Raw genomic sequence first — 21423 nt, forward strand, 5'->3', positions numbered from 1 at the left:
GTCTATAAAAACAATGAGAGACCAGAAGAAGGAACTCTTGACAACCAGCCGTTTGTCAGTAGCAGTGTCCACGATTCGCAGGATGCTGTCGCTGCTGCGTGCAGTTAAACCGTGCAGTACATTCCTGTGTACTTCACTGTCCGCAACTGTGCAGCTTAAAATATTATGAAGTCTGCAGGGAATACAGCCTGCAGATGTCTGCGCTGACCTCAGAACAGGCAGTTGTGCTCAGGCTGAATTTATTTATCCTCTGAGTGTCTTTCAAGGCATTTAAAAAAAAAAAAAAGCATTCATTGTCTGCATGTTTTTTTGGGTCCGGGGAGGTTCTAGCCGCCCCGAAACCATGTGAGTCACTCGCAAACAATGTGATTCTCTGTCTCCCCCCCCCCCACCACTCGCTGCTCCTCAGAATTAGACCGGAATCAATAAGGCATTTACAGCCAGTGACCCACATTTGGTCGCTACTCTCACATGATGATGGGATGTCAGTAGTATTCGTGCAATTGCGTTAGAAGTAACGTGAAAGATGTCTCAAGTCCTCACTTCATTAAAGCGCTGATTGATGTCACTGCCGCCTGTTTCACGGTTGATTTTCCCATTTGCAGTTTTAATGCAGCTGTGTTTGTTGTGTGTGTTGATGCAGATGGGATGGACCAGCAGAGGGTGCTGCACTCAGGTTGCTTGGTCTCAGGGGTTCGTACGCCTCCCGTCCGCCGCAACAGCAAGCTGGCGAGCCTGGGGCGCATCTTCAAGCCTTGGAAATGGAGGAAAAAGAAAAACGAGAAGCTGAAGCCCTCAGCGAGTGAGTATTACGTAAGACCCTTGGATCGGTCGGGTGGGGGGGGTGGGTGGGTGGGGGCGGTAGCAGCGTGGAGAGGGACGTATTCACAAAAAAACACATGTTTTCATTTCTAGTGCAGTCACTGAACTGGTTTCATAAATGTTTGTGTTGTTCAGCGGTGGAGAAGAAGGCAGCTGTACGACAGAAAAGAGATGACCTCGTCAAGAGGAACCCCGGGGAGACGGAGACAGGTGCAAAATGAGACATGAACACACACACACACACACACACACACACAGACACACACACACACAGACGTGCATATGACTGCAGGCTGATGACAGTTCATTTGTTTAGCCACATGATGCCCGACTCATCCCTGTGCTTTCGCTTTCTCTCTCTTTCTGCATTTGCAGAGTCAGATCTTGCCTGTGGGGGCAACAGTGAAGATCCAGAGACCCCCACTCAATCTGATGCTGAGGACAGAGACGAGGAGCCTGTGGCGCCTCTGGCCAGCACCAATGAAGACCTGGGAAGTGACTTAGAAGCATCAACAGGTAGAGTGCAAATACAGTGGCCTGTAATCATTCAAAAAGAAAAAAAATCAATAAGTATGCATAGCACAGCACCTTGTGACAATATTTGGTTTGAAGAGTTAAAGCTGCATTAAGCAATCACACCTGCTGAGAGTACAGAAAAATAAAAGTAAAATTAATGGATCAAATGTGTAATGTGGAACATATTGTTCAAGTAGTTGCCTCAAGAGAAACGGCATGTGACTCTGCAGTTCCCGTTAAGCTTTACTGAGCATTTTAGCATCTTTCTGCTCTTTTGGTTTTATGGCCCTAACTTTATTGTTTTGATTTAATCTTCCCCCCTCTCGTTGTGTTATTCACAGCAGCAGAAGCAGCAGCTGCGTTTAGTCAAAAAAAAAAAAAAACTCTTAAAATCCACTGTACAATGTCCAGCATGAAGACAGCAGACAGACACAGACTCATAACATTTAGCCGAGGAACATCGTGTAGCGTTTAACAGCAAAAAAAGAGCAGATATTTCCCTCAGGAGTGGATATTGCAGTTTTACATTCTACAGGTGGCCAGAGGCACAACTCCAAAGACTAGATTAGTATCTGCAGGACTATAAATGGGCAAATGTTTGATAGATTTATGAGGCGATAATACTTGTATGTCAGTGTTTTGTTTACAGCTCGCTGCAGCGCCCTCAAGGGGCCAAACAATGAATGAATTATCTGAAAGTCATTGAGAGCCTGACCCAAATATATCTCACTGTTCACTATATGAGGGGTTTGCATTTTATATACTGAGCTAGGCAGTGGCGTGACATCAGCCTCTTACACAAATGATGATATCTGTGAATTTGTCTGCTGATACATTAGACAAAAGTTCATTTAGGTTTAGGTTTATTTAGAAGTAGTGTCACTGTTAGAGTCCCAATTTATCCAGCGGGGACTTTTCAGTGTCTTGTATGAGATGTAAAATGTCTTACAAATTTAAGTAATCAATTTGTTGAAGATATTGCTTTTAATCATGCTTTAAATTTTCAGGACCATGAACTGAATTTTAAATGGGTCATTGTTGGGTGACTGCCTCCACATTTTTGGACATTTTTGTCAGGCAGAAAAAAAGACATATGAACTTATTGTCTGAGCTTATCTACAAAAAAAATAAATCTTTCTTTGTGTATGTACTTTGTGTATGTGTGTAAGGAGCAAATTGATCTAGAAAAAATAGATTTAAAAAATATGTAATTAGATAATAAAAACCAGCAAGTTATTATATCTACATTTACTAAATTTGATTGTTTTACATTTGAGTGAGACATGGAAATCTCTCCTGGTGCAGTTGTGTCACACTCCCCATGACTCTGATTGTCCACTAAGTGGAGACAGAGACTAGCTGAACAAACCAAACCTTTGCTGTTACCATCACTGATGCTTCATTTCAGTGCATGATGTGACTGAAGACACAAAGACGGTGGGAGACCCCGGTCACAGTGACAATGGAGAAGACGAGAGCACCTCACTGAGCAACCCCGGCGAGGAGCAGCCGATGGGGAAGGCGGAGGCCGCCGAGGGGAAACAACAGGAGGCCACGGCGGCTAACCCTCCTCAGAGACGAGCCAGCACCCCGCCCCCACCCAACCTGCCCGTCAAACTGCTCACCAGACTGGGCAGCCTCGACGGTGAGTTCACCAGGGAAAGAAGACTGGTGACGCAAAGCTCCCCGTCCGCACCCTAATGTCTCACACTGATGATTTCTCACCTCAGGTGCCCCCCCAGTACCGGTGAAGAAGTCCCCAGCCACCTTACCCAGAAATTTCACACTTCCCAAAGACCCTCACGGCTCCCTGTTGAGAGGCAGGATCTCCACACCTACTGGGTCCCCCCACCTTGGAGCGCTGCACCCACAGCTGCCCCCTAGCTGTATCATTGAGGAACTGCACCGTGCCCTGGCCACCAAACACAGACAGGACAGGTCAGTGTTTGGATGTTAGGCATTTCTAATGCAAATACTTTCCCTTATATACCTTAAATGCTATAACAATATTCTATTAATCTTTGCAAAATAAACAAAATTTAAAAAATCCAATGACACCTCAATCAATTAGCTGGTTGAGTTGGTGAAAGACCCACAAAAAACAGACTGCTAAAAAGAGCTGCTTATATCGATTATGTTCATTATACAGTACACTACCAGTCAAACGTTTGGACACATCTTCTCATTCAATATTTTTTCGTTTTTTTTTATTACTTTCTACATTGTATATTGATACTAAAGAGATCAAAACTATGAAGGAACACATATGGAATTATGTAGGAAACAAAAAAATGTTAAACAAAGCAGAAAATGTTGCACACTCACTCTTGACTTTCTCTCATCAGCTTCATGAGGTTGTCACTGGAAAAGTTTTCCAGTAGTCTTTAAGGAGTGGGTGACAGATAACACTTTTGTTTATATTAACACTTTTGTGTTTACTACATAATTCCATATCTGTGTTCCTTCATAGTTTTGACGTCTTCAGTATGAATAGAAAATAATGAAAATGCGTGGGGTCAGGGTGTGTCCAAACTTTTGACTGGTAGTGTAATTCAAGTAATTCTGCTAAGGTTTTAATTGGTTATTCTTTCTATGAAATGGTAAAATATAGAGATGCAACCGTTTTTGTTTTATTCATCTGAGAAATGTAGTGAGTTGATCTAGTGCATTCAGGAAGTATTCAGTCACCTTCATGACATTATGTTGCAACTTGCATCTACACTCAGTAAGCCATAATGACCAACTCTGTGAGATCTTTTTTCAGCCCAAACAGTCATGTGTATCGGATATGCAAGAATATGGTGATTGTTATGAACTTTATTTAAGTTACAGGATAGATGCTGCTTGAATTAACATAAGGACGTATCAAACAGAAAAATGTGTGGGTTGTGTTAAAAACAGACTCTTTTCATAAAGGATATTCTTCTTAACTGGATTGACATTAATCAGTGACTCAAGTCAGCAAACACATCCCTGGATTTAATTATTCATTGAGCTATTTAACCACTTTGTGGAAGTAATCCAGTCCTCACACAAGAAGGTGTCATTGACAGGTTTCTATGTTGTGATGTGTGATCTCAGTTTCCAGTCGAAAGAGACGCGTCCATCTCCAAAACGGCGTCTGGACGGCCGTCTGTCCCGCACGTCCAGCACGGAGAGGGAGCCCGCCGGGGAGTCTGAGAGCAAGAAGGAGTCTGATGAGAACAAGGAGAACTGGCGTCTGGACAAATACTTGAATGACCAGGACAGCTGGAACGAGTCTGTGATCTCTGGTAAGTCCCCCTCAGACGTGCCGAAAAATTTGCTTTTTTCCTATTATCCGCCTCTTAATGTACAAAGCCAACAAAATCAGGGCATCCTGTCAGTGGATAATGAAGCGGCATAATCTCTGCTGATATTTGTTTACAGTGAGAGCATGACAGGGAGATTTACAGCACTGACGAATAGCAGACTTACTGGTGTTAAATTTCAGTGGCTCGTCAACATCTGCTCTGGTGGCCTAATTCTCGGCCATTCATGTGGGTCATGGGTGCATGGCCACGTGCCCTCAACATGTCTGTGACTCCAGGGTCAAATAAAACGGATAAAACGTGGGGCTAGATGGACGCGACAGATGAGCACGCCACCAGCACGAGGGTGACGTGATGCAAATGTGTGCTGACAACAGAAAAATGCCCGTGTTGAACACATTCTGGTATTAAGATTTGACTTAAGTATATCATATGACCAAAATATAAAACAACCACGTTAATTGGGCTAATTTACTAATGCGGTTTTAGTACCTTCTCACTCTAAATGCTCTAAATCTGGTGTGATTTGTGAGCTGAGCCCACAACACAAATCACCTGATGCGTCGCGTGATGTGTAACTAGACCTTGTTTTTTACCCCCGGAGTCTGACTGTGCTCATTAAATCAATCAGGACCGTGTGATGTCATTCACTACTTAAGCAAATTCCACATATTAAGAGTTGGTGTCCAGGAAATGCATTAGTGCACGAGTGAAGGAAGAGTGGGAAAGGCATATTGTTGGATAGTGTAATCAAGGTTTTGAAAGTATGTGCTGTGGGGTTATGTCAGAACTATGAGAGACCATGACATAGTATGTATGTGCTGTGGGGTTATGTCAGAACTATGAGAGACAAGTTCAATTGACATCTTTTTAATAAAACAATTGAATATTTTTTGATTATTATTCTGGACAAAGTATTATGTCATACAGTATTTAGTATGTTATAATAAAGTCCTGTGACTTGGCCGTCCACGTTGTAGATGAACTGCAACTGTGAAGCATGTAAAGTTGTCCATGGGAGAAATGAATGTAACTTTAACCTGGGAGGCTACATGCATTTCATAACTCTATAAATGAGCTGCATGGTTTCACGGCAGTGGGGAAGACACAACTGTTGCTTCACTGTTGTTTTCTGATTGACACACAGGAAGCCACTGACACTGAAACACACGCGGAAGAGACTGCAGTCTGTCGAGTCAGATAATATATCTTTTTGACTAATGAACTAAACTGCCTGTCACCATGAAGCATGGCGGTGACAGTAGCTATCAGCAGCTCTTGAACCCCTGTGAAGGTTGAGGGGAAACTTTTTGCAGAAAAGTAAAAAAAAAAAAAAAAAATCTGGATTAAACTTTGGTGCAGTGTGGGTGAAGATTTGCAATATTTCCAAGAACTGTAACCAAACACACAAAGCCAAAGCTACACAAGAATGGCTTGGAAACCAAAACAATGTTAATGCCCCACAGAAAGCAGGGAGTCACAGTCCAGACTTCAATCCAGCCCAGAATTTGTGGCTGGACTTGAACGTGGACTTGATCCACTGTTATTCAGGGTTGTGCAACAAATACAAAATACAGGGTCCAAGAAAGGTAACACTTCTATCTGTCTTTTTATCTGTCGATAATGATATATCTGAGTGTTATTTATGTAAGTATAGGTTACATCTAATAGCTCACTCTAATAGTGTGTGTGTTATTATGCTTTTCTTGCTTGTGTGTGTTATTATGCTTTTCTTGCTTGTATTATCTGCTTTTGCTGCCTACTGTTTTAATACCTGGATTTCCCCCTGGGGATTAATAAAGTATTGTTATTGTTATTGTTATTATTGTTAATTAATAGGGTGTTAGTTTGTTTAATACAGCTGCTGCTCAGGTCTTATGAGAAAGCACAAAAGCACACTGTGTGGTGATTAGCACCAGTTCAGCGGCTTCAGCTGGAAAACTATGCGTGGCATCTCGGAAGCCACTGTGTCATTATTATTATTATTGACCTTAATTTTGTGCTCCACATCCACAGGGACTCTCCCACGCAGGATGAGGAAGGAGCTGCTGGCCGTCAAGCTGCGGAACCGGCCCAGCAAACAGGAGCTGGAGGACCGCAACATCTTCCCCGTCCGCAGCGACCAGGAGCGGCAGGAAATCCGCCAGCAGATTGAGATGAAGCTGGCCAAGTGAGTGGCTCTGTGTGGACCCAGATCAGCCTGCCATCAGCTCCCACCCACATCCCCCCATCAGACCCCCTCCCTCACCTCCTCATGTATGTCTGTTTCATCACTCACTGCTTCTCTGTTTTCATTCCGCCATCTTCTAACACTAACACTCTGTCCTTAAACACACCACAAAGGCCAGACCAGCTATTCTAGACCAGCTATCCTGTACCTCATTGCTACATTTTTGGCAGCAGTACAGGCTTTTTAGATATAGTCTAGGTCAGTGGCAACTAGTGGCCCGTATAGGCAAAAACTGGCCAGCCAGCAATAATATCTGTCCCGCCAGATTATTTTGATAATCAGATTTTTTTTTTTATCTCTCAAGATTGGATTGACAATCCCACATTTAGCCATAATGTCTGAATAGAGATTGTAACCCCTCCCACATGAAGACGCACACTTTTATCCATGAATGACAGACACAAGCTGTCACACATCAGGCCGCCTGCTGCACTGTAGTCAGTGCACAGCGCCTGGAGCTAAAATAGACCTCCATCATGGCAGCAACAGTTGCCCACAGCAAGTTTGCCTCCAAAATAAAAGCATCAAGATCTTTCTTTCAAGTCAGAGACAGGTAAATTAAAATTGCATTTTTATCAATCAATTTCCTTAAATTATCCTTTGAATATGATCTGGCCTGCTAGTTAATAGATTAGGGAAACATCTTTGCTTTGGCTCCTGGTCAAGTTTAGGGTTAGGTTTTTATCACTACAGAAGCAAAACCTGGCTCATGTTAAGAATGAAATGACTTTTAGAAGTTGTGCACAGTCACACTGCATCCAGCTGTTGTTTGAATGAAATTATATTTTTGAATATTTCATTCAGAATCAGAATCATCTGATTCTGAATGAAATATTGCAGCTCTGGATTTGGTGTAGAGCAGTGTGGATCTTTTGTCTCGCCTCTCTGGCTCTAAGAGTACTTACATAAACACTGTCAAATACACATTTCCGCTGCACCAAAATAATACTCCATTATTTCGTCAATATGATAGTTACATAGTCTATTCCAATAATTTTGCAAATACCGTCTCTCCACTCAGCGCTCCTCGATGAAGAAAAATCAGTGTTAATCCGTGTGTGGCCTCGCTGTCGATGGCTTTCTCGTTGAGCCTGTAATCCTTTCTCTGAAAGCCCAGTTCTGGAGCATCACAAACTTTTCTAGGACGATTCCTGTGTTCCTAGACTCTCTCAGGTGCTGGATTGAGCCTCCAGACATAATGACGCTTCACACGTGAAAAAAGCAGAAGGCCATTTTTGCTTACGGCAAACTCCCTGGTAGAGGTAGAACACGTGACTTGTGCTGCACAGCTGTCTCCTCAAACAGTAGATCTAAATTTCTGGTGAAATGCACAATACAGAGAGATCTACCTGGAGCTGACATGCTTTATAAGCATTGTGTGGACTCCTGTGGAAAACAGCTTGAATGTAATGCCCACATGTAACCCACAGACATTGAAATGATCCAATTATGTGGCAAAAGGCAGTTGAGTATTGTCTGTTTTGTTGGCATTATGTTGTTTTGTGTCCAGCGACTGTCAGGCTTTTATGTTTGTGATCTGTGTTGTTATTAACCATCATTAGCTACAGCTAAAGCCAGTTCTGTGTGATTAATCCGACTTTTATGAACTTGTTCACCCTTAGTTGAGAAGGTAGTCAGTGCATTGCACACAGCCAGTGTGTTGTATGTGTGTGTCATTAACTGGTTTTTTATCTTTGGTGTGAATCGTCACAACAAATCACTCTTGAGTTGTCGTTCCTCTCCTTCTCCTGGATCCTTGGTTGTGGCTTTTCTGGGTCAAGCTAGCAGGTCTGATTTTTGGAGTGTGGAACAGGATTTTTCCGAAAGGCAGCGGATGAATGCGACACAGAACATAATCGTATTTGTTGTGTTATGTAAAAAGCAATAGGCTGTTGTTATGGTAACTTTAATAGGATTAACAGTCAAATCATGTTGGTTTTTTTTTAAGGAATAATAGTGTAGCAGGGTATGCTGCTGCTGGGCTTATGCAATGCTCAGTGGGAGAGGGAGGGTTCAGTCACTCACTCTCTGGAAATGTTGTAAGACCAAATGTATTGTGTGGATGTATAGGGACCTGACTGTGAGGCATGGTGGCAGCTTTAATCTCTAAAAGTGTTGCGCATCAGGTATGTGTGCTGGACAGTACAACCTGCAGCTCTCTTGGCAGTGGGTGTCCGTTTGACTCACACAGACTTGAAGCTGCTTTTGTTACTGTTAGCACTTTTCCCTCCACGGACTATTAACACATTTGTTTTTGTTTTTTATACCTTTGTTAAAACAAGCAGCAGTGATAACAGCCTGTTGGCGACAGATTCACACTTTGCTGTGTGCTGCTGAATGCCACCGACCGCCTTAATTTGAGGTTGACCCACTTTCGGGTGCCGATTTTTGGTTTGAAACAGATGCCGTTCTTCACTGCAGGAGATAAACAAACCACAAACTTCTAATTAGCATTTTCAAACATGTACATGCTTAAACGATTTTACAGCTCCAAATAGCTGAAAGTGTCGTTTTAGCTTTTTAAAAAAAACACATTGGATGAACAGAAGTCGGCAACAGAAATCGCATGTGCATCTAAGCACCATCTGTTTATATGTCAGCTTGAATCATACAGACATTTTGAACACATTATTACTGCGTTATGAAGTATCATGCTGCTAGTTATACACGTGAGTGCAGGATAACATGTTCGGCAGATGAAATAAATAACAGATTGCGCCAACGTAAAGCCTCAGTCGAACACAGCACACAGTGTTCATGTCAGATTCATGACACATGACAACATGTTGGTGACATTTCCCACTGTGTGTTTGCTGTACATACTGCATGATGGCTGCTATTCATCTCACACAACTGATAAAATATTTGATCAGTTCTTTATTGCATTAACAGTGGGTCTAATTAGTCTGTGTAATGCAGTGGAAGTAAAATACTCTGTTTCTCTCAGTGTGATATATTGAATTATTAATTTCTGATACACTTCAGTCTTGGCAGCATTTGAAGTTTTTTAGCTGGTTGAGATGGACCCAGTGTTTTCACTTATGTCACCCTAATTAGTGTTAAGCTTATTGACCTTCTCACCCACCTGCTGAGTTGGTTGCACTTGCACAGTGTAGGGCAACAAACCCTAATCAGCGCTCAGCTCACGTAATTCCTAATGGCAGACAGCTGTTTCCAGTGAACCCGCAGTACACAACCTGTCCTACAGCAGATGGTGGACTGACAGGTAGCAGGTAGCTGCTGACTGATATCAAACATTTCTGACACACAGAGATATAAGGAGAGGGATGTCATATTAGTCAGATGGCAATGTAGTTGTTGTTGTTTAAGTTGGCTGAAAACAATCAGCAGCAGCTTTAGTATCACTTGTATCACTGTGCAGTGCAGTATATGGCCGAACAAAGTGCACAAAGAAAACAAAGCTGCACAACGTGACAGTGCATGTGAGGATTTTCTGAGACAAAAGATGGATGAAATAACATAATATCCTCTTTTGTGCTCTTGTTCTATGGTTTTAATTGTTTTTGTCCAGCTTGAAGTATGTATTGTTTGTTGACTATTTACAAAAAAAGTTTTTAATATTCTTAAAGGAATAGTTCAACATTTTGGCAAATTGGCCCATTGCCATAATCCCTATAGTTTTAGGAGTAGGTTTGTTACCTTTAATTGTCAGTGTAAGCTATTTTTAGAACGGCGGAGAAGAGCCGCAAGCTGCTCAGAGCCATGGCGGCTCATGGGATTTCTTGGTTTCCCTCATCAAACTCATCAAATACACAATCCAACAACTCCAAAACGCTCTCCTGGACAAGTTGTGACCTGCACATTCACCACACTATGAGACAATAACCGAATGTTACGAGACAGAGTTGTTTTAGAGGTAAATTCATGCAAAACAACCGATGCGCGTTCCCGTCAGGGGCAGTTTTTCGGCGAGCAGTCTCTGCATTTCCCTCGAAAACAGCTCCGTCTCGTAAAGTTCCATTATTTCTCATAGCGTGGTGAATGTGCAGATCACAACTTATCCACGAGAGCATTTTGGAGTTGTTGGATTGTGTATTTGATGAGATTAATGAGGGAAACCAAGAAACCCCATTGGCCTCCGTAGCGTAGCTCTGAGCAGCTTGCGGCTCTGCTCTGCCGTTCTAAAAATAGCTTGCACCGACAATTAAAGGTAACGAACCTACTGCTGTGACTATAGGGATTATGGCAATGGGCCAATTTGCCAAAATGTTGAACTATCCCTTTAATAATAAGACTCGGAGGAAGAATCATCCATAATAAAATTAGCTTACTCAGGAAATCAAATTCAGTCAAATTTATTATGTTTGACACAGTGTTGATCGTCTCAGGGGTCCAGTCTTCTCCGCTGAGAAGCAGATGAACTCACTACATGTCGTCACTAAGCAGAGTCACGAAGAGCTGTTTACAGTAGAGTCTGCCTGTGAACCAAACGTGCCCACTGAAAACGAGCTTTGTAGTGGTCGTCCATGTGATTCCTCCACAGAGCGAGTGAGCGAGTTTAACAACAGCGAGTGCTGTGGAGCTGTCACATTTGTCTGTGAAGTCGGAGTCACTGAATTGTAAGAAGTCAAACAAGCTCAAGTCAGTCTGCCCCTCATCACCCTGCAGCAACCCAAGAAAATGACACAACATCACAAATGATTTCCTTCATTCAAGTATTGTTTTTATTTCATGTATTTATTGACTATTATTAAGTACCATCAAGTGCCAGCGCCGCACTCTACTGAAAACTATTTTCACTCGTCTCGACAACTTCAATGAAATCTCAAACAGGGACTTTTGAGCTCTACGTCATGTGTTTTCAATGGTAACATGTTGTAACTTAAGTGGCTCAGTCACGGCTGCATGATGTGTAAAATGTCTGATAATTATAAGTTAAGGTTATGGTTAATGCACAGCACTTAAATAACATTTTTCTAGTTTTATTGGCAACTCAAAGCACTTAACAATACATTCATACATCATATCCATAGTACACAAATGGAAGAGGGGGGGTAGTTGACCATCTGACGAGCAGACGTTTAAAAATTGTTAATATGTAATTTAGATGACATTTACAGTGAATCAAATGAAAATTAAATCCATTAAACTACAGTCTATCTATTGTTTTATTTATACCTACATAATTACATAATTTCTTCTGAAGCATAAAGGTCAGCACTGAACTCAGTGAACTCCAGGGAGCTTGGGATCCCTTTGTGCTCTGGGTGTGGTTTCATCACATACCCAGTGCTATCACAGGTCACAGCAGCAGCTAATTAGAAAGATGAACAATTGGAGCCAAGAGAGAGAGAGAGAGAGAGAGAGAGATGTTGTTTTGCTCCTGTCCAACCTCACAGAGAGGGAAACAGGGCAGTGAGTGCTTGATGAAGCCTAATTAATTGGCAGCTAAGCCTTTTGCCCCCTGCTTTGTAACTAAACTGTGAGGGATGAGTAAGGCAGGGTAATATCAGACTAGATAACTAAGCAACACTGACCATCAGCTTCTCTGAGCCTGGCATCACGCTCCTCCATGTGCCTCTGTCTTCCTGCACCCTCGCCCCAGGCATTTCACAGATGCGTGTCAATCTGGATAGTTGGAAGTGGCTTTTGCGTGTCTCTGACCTATGTGACGTTATTGTAAACCGCGTTTGTTCCAACCACACCTCGATGCATGTGAGCCTCTCCGTGCGCACGTGGGGGAAATTCCAGCAAGTGAGCGCAAAATAGCAAAAATGCTTCACGGACTTAATCATGGAATACGCCGGGAGTGTGATGGTTGATGGTGTGCGGAGGGGCATTGTGTTGAGGCGCAGCTGCTGCACATCCACAACACTGCTTATGTAAAGCAGACTCCTGATTACTCTTGCATAATAAAAACAGGAACTGATCAATTATGTATCAGAAGTGTGGCAGTGGGAGGCCGGGCGGGCTGTGGACCGTATGTACACTGTGTTGGTTGAGGACAGAGGTCAGAGCAGCAGGTCTGCTCCGAGCCAAGCTCCCTGCTGCTCATATATAGTTCACTCAATGTGTTACATTACTGCAGTGATTAGGTTTCTAACTAGAGCCATCTGCATTATGGCCAACCTAATCAGTCACCACCACTCAAAGAATAGCATGATGTTATTTAACGAGAAACTATTTGATAATGTGACACATGATTGTCATTATATTTCTTATTGTCATCTAATCACAGGATAAGACCAAAACCAATAAGAATTGATTATACTAACAACTGTTTGTGGATAAACACATCAGTGGGCTAAATCACAGCACCAGGGACATGTGTTCATTCATTACGGCGAACATACCGGTAGACATTGTAGTTTAGTATCATAGTTGTAGTGAGTCAAACACTCACTGCAGTATCAAATGTACACAAAAATGCAATATACAATAATACAATAATATTTCCTCCTCCATTTGAAGATTTATGTCTTTTGTCATTTCGCACAGTTAACCTTCAACAGACAGAGAAAGGAATCAGAGATTTATTGAGAGATGGAGTAATGCACTCTCTGGTTTGGCCTTGTTTAATTTGTTAATGATAAATCACACTGAACCACACAAGTCTTGTCTTTTTATCTAATCATTTACAAATGAGTGGATATCTGACAGTTTGGGGAAGAAAAAGTGACAGAATATTATTTTGAAGTTGGGAGATTGAAACGAAAATTGAACAAATTTGAACAAATTTCCCATCAGAGACAATATAAGTATATTGAATTGAATTGAATACAGACTTATGCATTTAAAGTAAAGTGGGTTTACGAAGAGGACACTTTTTATTTTGGTGAGAAAATCTGTTTGAACCATCACAGTGTGGTGTAATTCTATAAACAGGGTGACAGAAATGCAGCCGCATTTAACCACTGGGAAAGTTTTCTCTTTTTCTACACGAGACGGAAGTTTTATATTCGTAGAGGAATTTTTATCACCCTTCGACGGAAACGTATAGCAGTAGTAAACCAGCCAGTTCAAGTGATACTCCTTCTCCCAGGGTTTGTCAAAGCTAAATTCAAACAAGAGACGTGACACTGTGGTATGTCATTTGTTTCTCGTGATCTGTTATTTAGATTTGGCTGTTTTATTTTTAACTCGCCTCTATTTTTATGCTACTATAAGGAATGCAACGCTACTAATCTAAGTTTTGTTGTATCCACATTTGCAATGTGAATAAATTGTATTAAATCTATCACCTCTGGAAAATGTGGTAGTAGCAGCAGCAGCAACTGGTGCTGAAAATGGAGCTAACAAAATACTGCTTTAAAACTGCATTAAAGATTGTGTTATTAAAACAGGCTCATCAGTATGAGCTAGATATTATAAAGTGCAGTTCCACAGCAGGATAAGGATTAGTTTTTGGATGGACTTATGAGACAGAGTTGTTTTCGAGGCAAATGCAGAGACTGCTTGCGGAAAAACTGCCCTTGACAGGAACGTGCATCAGCTGTTTTGCACGGATTTACCTCAAAAACAACTCAGTCTCGTAACGTTCCGTCATTATCTCATAGCGTGGTGAATGTGCAGGTCACAACTTGTCTACTGGAGCCTTTTGGAGTTATTGGATTGTGTATTTGATGAGTTTGATGAGGGAATCCAAGAAATCCCATTAGCCTCCATAGCATAGCTCTGAGAAGCTCGCGGCTCTGCCCCGCCCCGCCGTACTAAAAATAGCTTGCACCGACAATTAAAGGTAACGAACCTACTACAATGACTATAGGGATTATGGCAATGGGCCAATTTGCCAAAATGTTGAACTATCCCTTTAAGTTTTCAGACAGTCCCGGCAGTTTATGACTCTGGTTGAGCTTCTCTAGCCAGACGCTGCGTCTGTGGGCTGCCAGAGTTCTCACAGGTGCTGCAGCGGCCAGCTCCGACTGCAGGACTGGCCGCTCAACAAGAGCTGCCCACATCGACTGAGTCAGAGCTGTGGACAGCTGAGTATGCCATTGTTTTGGGTGACGCCACCATGTGCTCGTCTGCCAGCGTCTCCGTCCTGCTGACCACACGGTCTGACCGAGGGCGTGACGTTCCCCTTCTGGCAGCTCGGGAGCCCCCGGCGGCAACAAAAGCCGAAGGGAAAGGACCCTCTCTCCCATATACCCGCCCTCTAAACATCCATCTCATCCCAGCGTTTGTGTACGAGCTGAGTGAATCATACTGAATCTGTCATGTTGAATGAGTCGTGCTGCATCGGAACAGAGCGATGTTTGTGGGGGAGGCTAGCATGCTGTGTCCTGTCTGAAGCGCTCATACCAGTGTTGTGAGGGGCCTTGAGTAGCGCAGCTGTCCGTACAAAATCAGGAACAGAGCAGCCTTCATCGCAGACACAGGACAATCAGTCTCTCTCACCTTGGACTCCAGGGGACAGCAGCAGCAGCGGTGCTGAGGCATTCATCTGAGTTTCCCTGTGCAGAGTCAACATTAGCTGAAAATGAATGGAAACATTATGCCAGTATTTTACAGTGAGCAGCTTTTAAAGCCACTCTGTGGTTTTAATGTGATTCGATGAATGTGATGGAAAAAATGTTGGTTGGCGCGACATGATGGGACACATTTGGTTTAGTCTGTGTTTTACTTTCAGTCTGATTCATTTAAGTAGTTGAAACTACCTCTGTCAGGATTCACTTAAACCTATGCACTGATTTTTGGGGCATTTTGAGTGTTTTAAAATAAAGTATTGGGACATTATTGGGACGTTTCTACTGCGACCAACTTATTTGTGGTGCTTTCATGTGCGACTGCCATCCCAGCAGTGACTCATGTTTATGATGAAAGCTGAGAGCCCCCCACAATATAGACATCTCAGTTCTGTAGTTATAAATCCGCAAACTCTATTATGTCTTTCATCGTAATCAGAATATATGTATAATTTAATAAAAATCAGAAACTCACATCCAGGACTAAGAGGTCACATGGAGTGATATAAACAGACCTACCATTTATCCTTCTATTCAGTGTTGTCTTGGAATCTAGAAATAATATTGAGAAAGTATTGTTATTGTATTGTATTGCAAAGTGCCAGTGAACAGAGCCTAACTGAACGCAGTGATGAATTATCTGCAATATAAACACAAATGAAACAGTGAGTATAAGGTGTCTTTTTCTTCAGAGGAAAGTGGATTTTGGTTTGGTTTGCAACAGTTCAGTTTGTCCTCCATGTATTTGGACAGATTTGAAGATATAACAAGAACACATCAGAAAATACCAAACTTGAATGTGCTTTCGATCATTACATGAGTAGTACGCTTCAACACTGCAAGCATCGTTGCAAATGAATATTCAGAATAAGAATAAAGATGGATCCTGCTAAAGACCCCACCCAACCCACCCACAAGAAAACATCATAAATCTCTTTCCATTTCTGTTGTGATGCAACACACATGGCATGTGGCATCGATTTGCGATAGTGGAGCGCAGAGCAGCACTCTGCAGCAGAATGCAGAGCAGTGGGCTGGCCTGGGATAGCAGAAGGGAATCCTCTGTTTCTAAATTTAGCTCTCTTTGCGAAACACTGCAGCATGAGCAGCAGCAGCAGCAGCAGTCATAATCAATTGCCTATCTACGTCACAGCAACCAGCTCGCCCTCCCCTCCGCCCGTGTGCCTCGCTATGGTGGAGAGACTAGAGACTGCATTTTCTCTCCCCCCCGATTCCCCACTGTTTGAACTGTGTCCGCTCTCCCCTGCGGGAGCTGGGCACAAGTTTACTGCAACGATCTACATCTCCGTCCCTTTTGCAGGCATCATCAGCTCGTGCCCTCAGCTGAGGACATCATTATGTAAAAATAACACTTCCTTTGTAACACACTGCTGACATTTTGCTGCATCCTGCCAGATCATTTGAAGTTGTGAGAGGGTGGTGCATCTGATAAGTTAAGTAAAAAGAGAGACAGAGGAGCTCGAGCTGGCAGGAGTCATTTAAAAGGAGCATGAGCATCTGCATTTTGTCTGAACATGAATGCAAATGACATCGGATTTTACACAGGGATGAAACGATGCGAGGCTCATGTATAGAACATAATGGCAAAAACCACTGACTTGGACACCGTGAGGCTGCTGTTGATAGTAAGGACATCAGCATCCAAGCTAGAGGAGGAAGAACCTGTAAATATGAATATAGAATGAATATAGAAGTTTCAGAGTTATCCGTGGCTTCTCTGAGTTACAGGGGGTCTCGGTGTAGCAGTGCGTCCATATAACGGTTGCAAATGGATACCAACTGTCTTCGTAACAAAAAGACACACCAAAAAACATCCAAATACCTCCATGCTGCTCGTATGTAATGTCCGTCTTGTATTGAAGCCCCAAAATGCGAAATTGTCCCGAAAAAAAATTAAATAAGTCTATTTTTCAAGCTTGTTTGTAGCGGAAGCTTCTCGAAGCTCCTCTTCCCGGTTCGTCAAATTTGGACGAACCAGGGTCTGTCCTCTTCCCAGTTCGTCCAAATTTGACGAACCGGGAAGAGGAGCTTCGAGAAGCTTCCGCTACAAAACAAGCTTGAAATATAGACCTTTTTTTTTTTCGGGACAATTTCGCAGCATGGAGGTATTTGGATGTTTTTTGGTGTGTCTTTTTGTTACGAAGACAGTTGGTATCCATTTGCAACCGTTATATGGACGCACTGTTACGCCGAGACCCCCTGTAACTCAGAGAAATCACGGATAACTCTGAAACTTCTCCCAGCCCCTTAGTCGACATGAGGGTGAGTAGATAATGCGTGAAATTTCAATTTTGGGTGAACTATCGCTTTAATACACATATTTAACTGGAGTTGCTGTTTCCATTTATGAAAAGGATTAAAGCAGATTAGCCTGTCTGACCTTTGAAATGCAATCAGATGTATAACATGAGGATAAGCTGTTCACAGTAAATGGCTGATGCAACAGGATTGTGAAAATCACGTTTGTAAACTTACATAATTGATATCATGAGTTCAAGTTCCTCTCCAGACATGTTTGAATAAAGACACTCTGCTATGATTGATGTTTATTTACCATAGATTCCTCCTTTTGCCTTAAATGCAAAAACCATCTTCACAATTCAAACCTCTACTTTACGCTCATTTACCCAGCTTCTATTACCAGGTCTGCATCAGTGAAACTGTATACAGTGAGGTCCAAAGGTGCTGTGGCCTCAGAGAAAGGAAGACATGCAGCAGTGATGATGATGATGGTGATGATGATAGATGCCTGCCCAGTGTCCGCCTCAATCTGCTGAGCCATGAATGAACTAATAACTGGATATTTGTGTCACATAGACCAACTTCTGCTGACACCACAGCTCACTGTGTGAAGCAGGACGGAGCAGCTGCTGCCCAGCGCTGCTTTAAATAACCCAGTATTACACTCAGGCCACCGAGCAGCTGACTGCAACATGGCAATATTAGCATTGAGAAAATCCAATGCTTAGATGTATAGTTCAGACTGTTGTTGGGGTTTTCTCCATCTAGAGTCGCTCTGAACTGCATAAACAAATAGATTCAGTGGGAAATGATCTTGCTGTGCTGAGACAGATTTTCCATTTTCAGCCAATCAGATCTTTGTGAAGTCCAGACAGTAACCCAAAGGCTGAAACTAAAGGAAGTTGAAGTTCATCGGCTTCAAAGAACTGTCTCCTTAAGTATCATCAGAGCATCATCTTTATTCCTCCCTTCATTCACTTTCCATTAAAACGATATCACTATGAACTGTATTCAACACAGTCGCAGTTTCCAGGCAACCGAGGCTGTCAGCCTTGGAGTTTGATAATCCCTTTCACCCGAGATGAAATATTAATGCATTCTCTGCTCGGGCTCCCCCCTCTTCTTACCTTTTTTTTTTTTTTCTTGGGTTCCCCTCCTGCTGGTAAGAAAACTGCGAGGCAAGTGACTGCTTTCTCAAAAGCCAGAAATGCCTGAGTGCTCAGTTTTCAAAACAGTGAGGAGCGTCATACGTTACACAACAAAAACCTGGCCTACTTACAGCACAAAATTGATAGTAAGTAAAGAGGACACACAGTGTAATTGATGCGGAAACCAGGCCCAGTGATGCCAGGGGTCTCAGACCAGCACTCAACGCCGCGCCACCTATGGTCAAGAAAGACAACTTCATTTCAGTGCGTTCTTGCACGTTGTGTGTGCTTGACCTGCAAAAGATATGGGTCTTGTTAACTGGAGCGTGTTTCCTGCTCATCAGGTCAGAACTGTTCCTGTTGTGTCTTCACTTCGGAGAGAGATGGCAGCTGGGTAATCCACAGCCACCATGACGGAACAAACATAATTGAAATTTGCTTGGGAAAAATATAATAACAAGTTCTTATTCTTTATTATTATTCATAATGATCGATATGTTTTGACATTTAAAATGGTATATTACAAAAATGGTATATACAGGATATTCTTTTAAATATATTTCAAACTATTTTTTCTGACTTATTTGTTTTGTCATGGTGACAGTAATGAGCTTCTGTACTTAAATTGAAATAAAGGCAAAAGATGCAATAAATGACAGGTTAGGTTTATTTCTGTCCTTGTTGCTGAACATTTGAACCATTCACTTACTGAAATAAATTGTGTGTGTTTTTTCCAGCTTTTTTAAGGTCACTGTAGGATCACTCACAGTCAAGTGAAAGTTGGATTTCATAAAAACCTAAAAAGTTAAAGTGGGAAACCTCAGACACACAAATAGGAAACAGCAGCTTTACAAGAGGAAAAACTGCAGCCGTAGCAAACATTGTCTGAAGGTGATGCAAGTGTTGAAAATGCTGCAGTCATTTCTTCCCTAGCCCGGAGGCAATGATACCAATTTCTCTTCATCTGCGACTCCTAACTGCAGCTTTTATTTCTTACCTATTCCTTAGTTTGACGGATGAAGAGCTGATTATTAACCCAACAGCTCGCCTCATAGGGAATCTGCAGTCTGCTAAATGTGAATTAGTGTTTTTGCGAGTGAGTCCCAGGTGATTTACTATTTGGTGAAACAGTTGAGAGTGACTTGCTTTGTGTGCAGTTTAGCAAAATGTCAGCGTCTCTGAAACCCTCTGACCCTCGCACCTCCGCCGTTGTCCATTACCCTACTCTAGGTGTAAATCTGTCAGCTGAGGATATAAATAAGAAAGTCTGTAGTTTTTGTCTTTGTGGTTTTGCATTTTGAGGAGTGCTCCTCTCAGGATTTTTATTTGTGCCTTTATAGTGAGCAGCATCAGAGCCGGGCATCAATCCAATTACAGGACTGGAGTTGGCAGATATGGTAAAGCAGTTGGAGAGACGTAAGCAGCAAGATGAAACAGCCTGTACATATATGGCATGAAGCGGAATCCTCAAATTACATGTTGCCACCACTATAGACCATCCCTGTCCCACATGTAGTAATTAACATTATACAATGGCTTTTTTTCCTACAGCTCTGACTGCGTGTACCCTCTAATTGAAATGTCAGAAGTCTCAAAGCCTCTGCACCCACACAGACGTTTTTCTCTCCTTTCGAACTCCATGAAAAACGGGTAGCTCACCAATGATCAGAGGCGTGACTGGTGACATATGCGGCTAATTTTGTTTGCTCGTCGCCCACTGCTACTTATCACAGCCTCTAAATAAACAGATACCAGTGAGTAGGGGACATATTTGTCGTCCCTGTCTGGCCATTGTCCATCTCCAGCATTGATCCCGGCACCCCAATTGACTGTAACTGTGTTCATTATGCAAACAGAATCAGAAATTGATTTGGAAATAGGTTACATCTGCTACAGTATGTTGGCTAATGGATTGTTTTAGAAATTCAACGTTAGCTCAGGCTTTTCAGAACAGTTAGTGGATAAGGATAAGATTCTTCACTTAGACTCAGATTATTAGCCTATAGCTTCTTGCACAGGTTTCAAGGCAATGTCGGTTTATTTGTACTTGATGGATTACTGTTGAATTTTGTACAGGCATATACAGGCGGCATAAGACATAGGTGATACCCCGAGTGCTCTTGTAACATATTGGCTTTTAGTGAGCTGCTAGGCTACATTTTCATATTCATATTCCCACTGAGGGAAAATCTATTTTTAATCTTCTTAAAACCTCCTCCTCCAATGGAACTACAGCGAACCAATGACAGGATCATGACAATAGATTCAGACAGCCATGGATTCATGAGTGTTTCAAACTCAACCTTGTCAGTCCAGAGATAAAGCGTTTGCATTAGCACAAACACTCACACTGTGTCCATCACTGACAGTGGAATACAAACAATGTAAGAAACCTGAAATACATCCAGGAATCCCTGGGATTTTTCATCCAGCGGCCGAAAAAATGTGCTGTGTTGTGTTTTGTGCTAGTTCACACATGTTAGCATACTGAAATGCTAAACTTATGCTGCATTTCCACTACATGGTACCAGCTCGACTCGACTATACTCAGCTTTGGTACCAGGTACTATTCTAGAGGTCGTTTCATTTTAAAGGGATAGTTCACCCAAAATTGAAATTTCACTCATTATCTACTCACCCTCATGTCGACTAAGGGCTGGGAGAAGTTTCAGAGTTATCCACGGCTTCTCTGAGTTACAGGGGGTCTCGGCGTAGCAGTGCATGTCCAT

General features: G+C 42.3%; 1 protein-coding gene across 2 annotated transcripts in view; it reads left to right on the top strand.

Annotated features, from left to right (window-relative positions):
• phactr3b (phosphatase and actin regulator 3b) overlaps positions 1-21423 on the top strand; it is a 49035-nt gene that overhangs the window by 17557 nt on the left and 10055 nt on the right. For both annotated transcript variants that reach the window (XM_085776483.1, XM_085776484.1), the window contains exons 2-8: positions 644-802; positions 958-1032; positions 1198-1338; positions 2747-2983; positions 3069-3276; positions 4420-4610; positions 6645-6798. In XM_085776483.1, coding sequence (XP_085632609.1) covers positions 644-802; positions 958-1032; positions 1198-1338; positions 2747-2983; positions 3069-3276; positions 4420-4610; positions 6645-6798 — 1165 coding nt within the window. The remainder of the gene's footprint in view (positions 1-643; positions 803-957; positions 1033-1197; positions 1339-2746; positions 2984-3068; positions 3277-4419; positions 4611-6644; positions 6799-21423) is intronic.

Source organism: Trachurus japonicus, chromosome 5 (genome assembly GCF_045865225.1).
Source record: "Trachurus japonicus isolate A0001 chromosome 5, Traja_1.0".
In the NCBI taxonomy this organism is placed as follows: domain Eukaryota; kingdom Metazoa; phylum Chordata; class Actinopteri; order Carangiformes; family Carangidae; genus Trachurus; species Trachurus japonicus.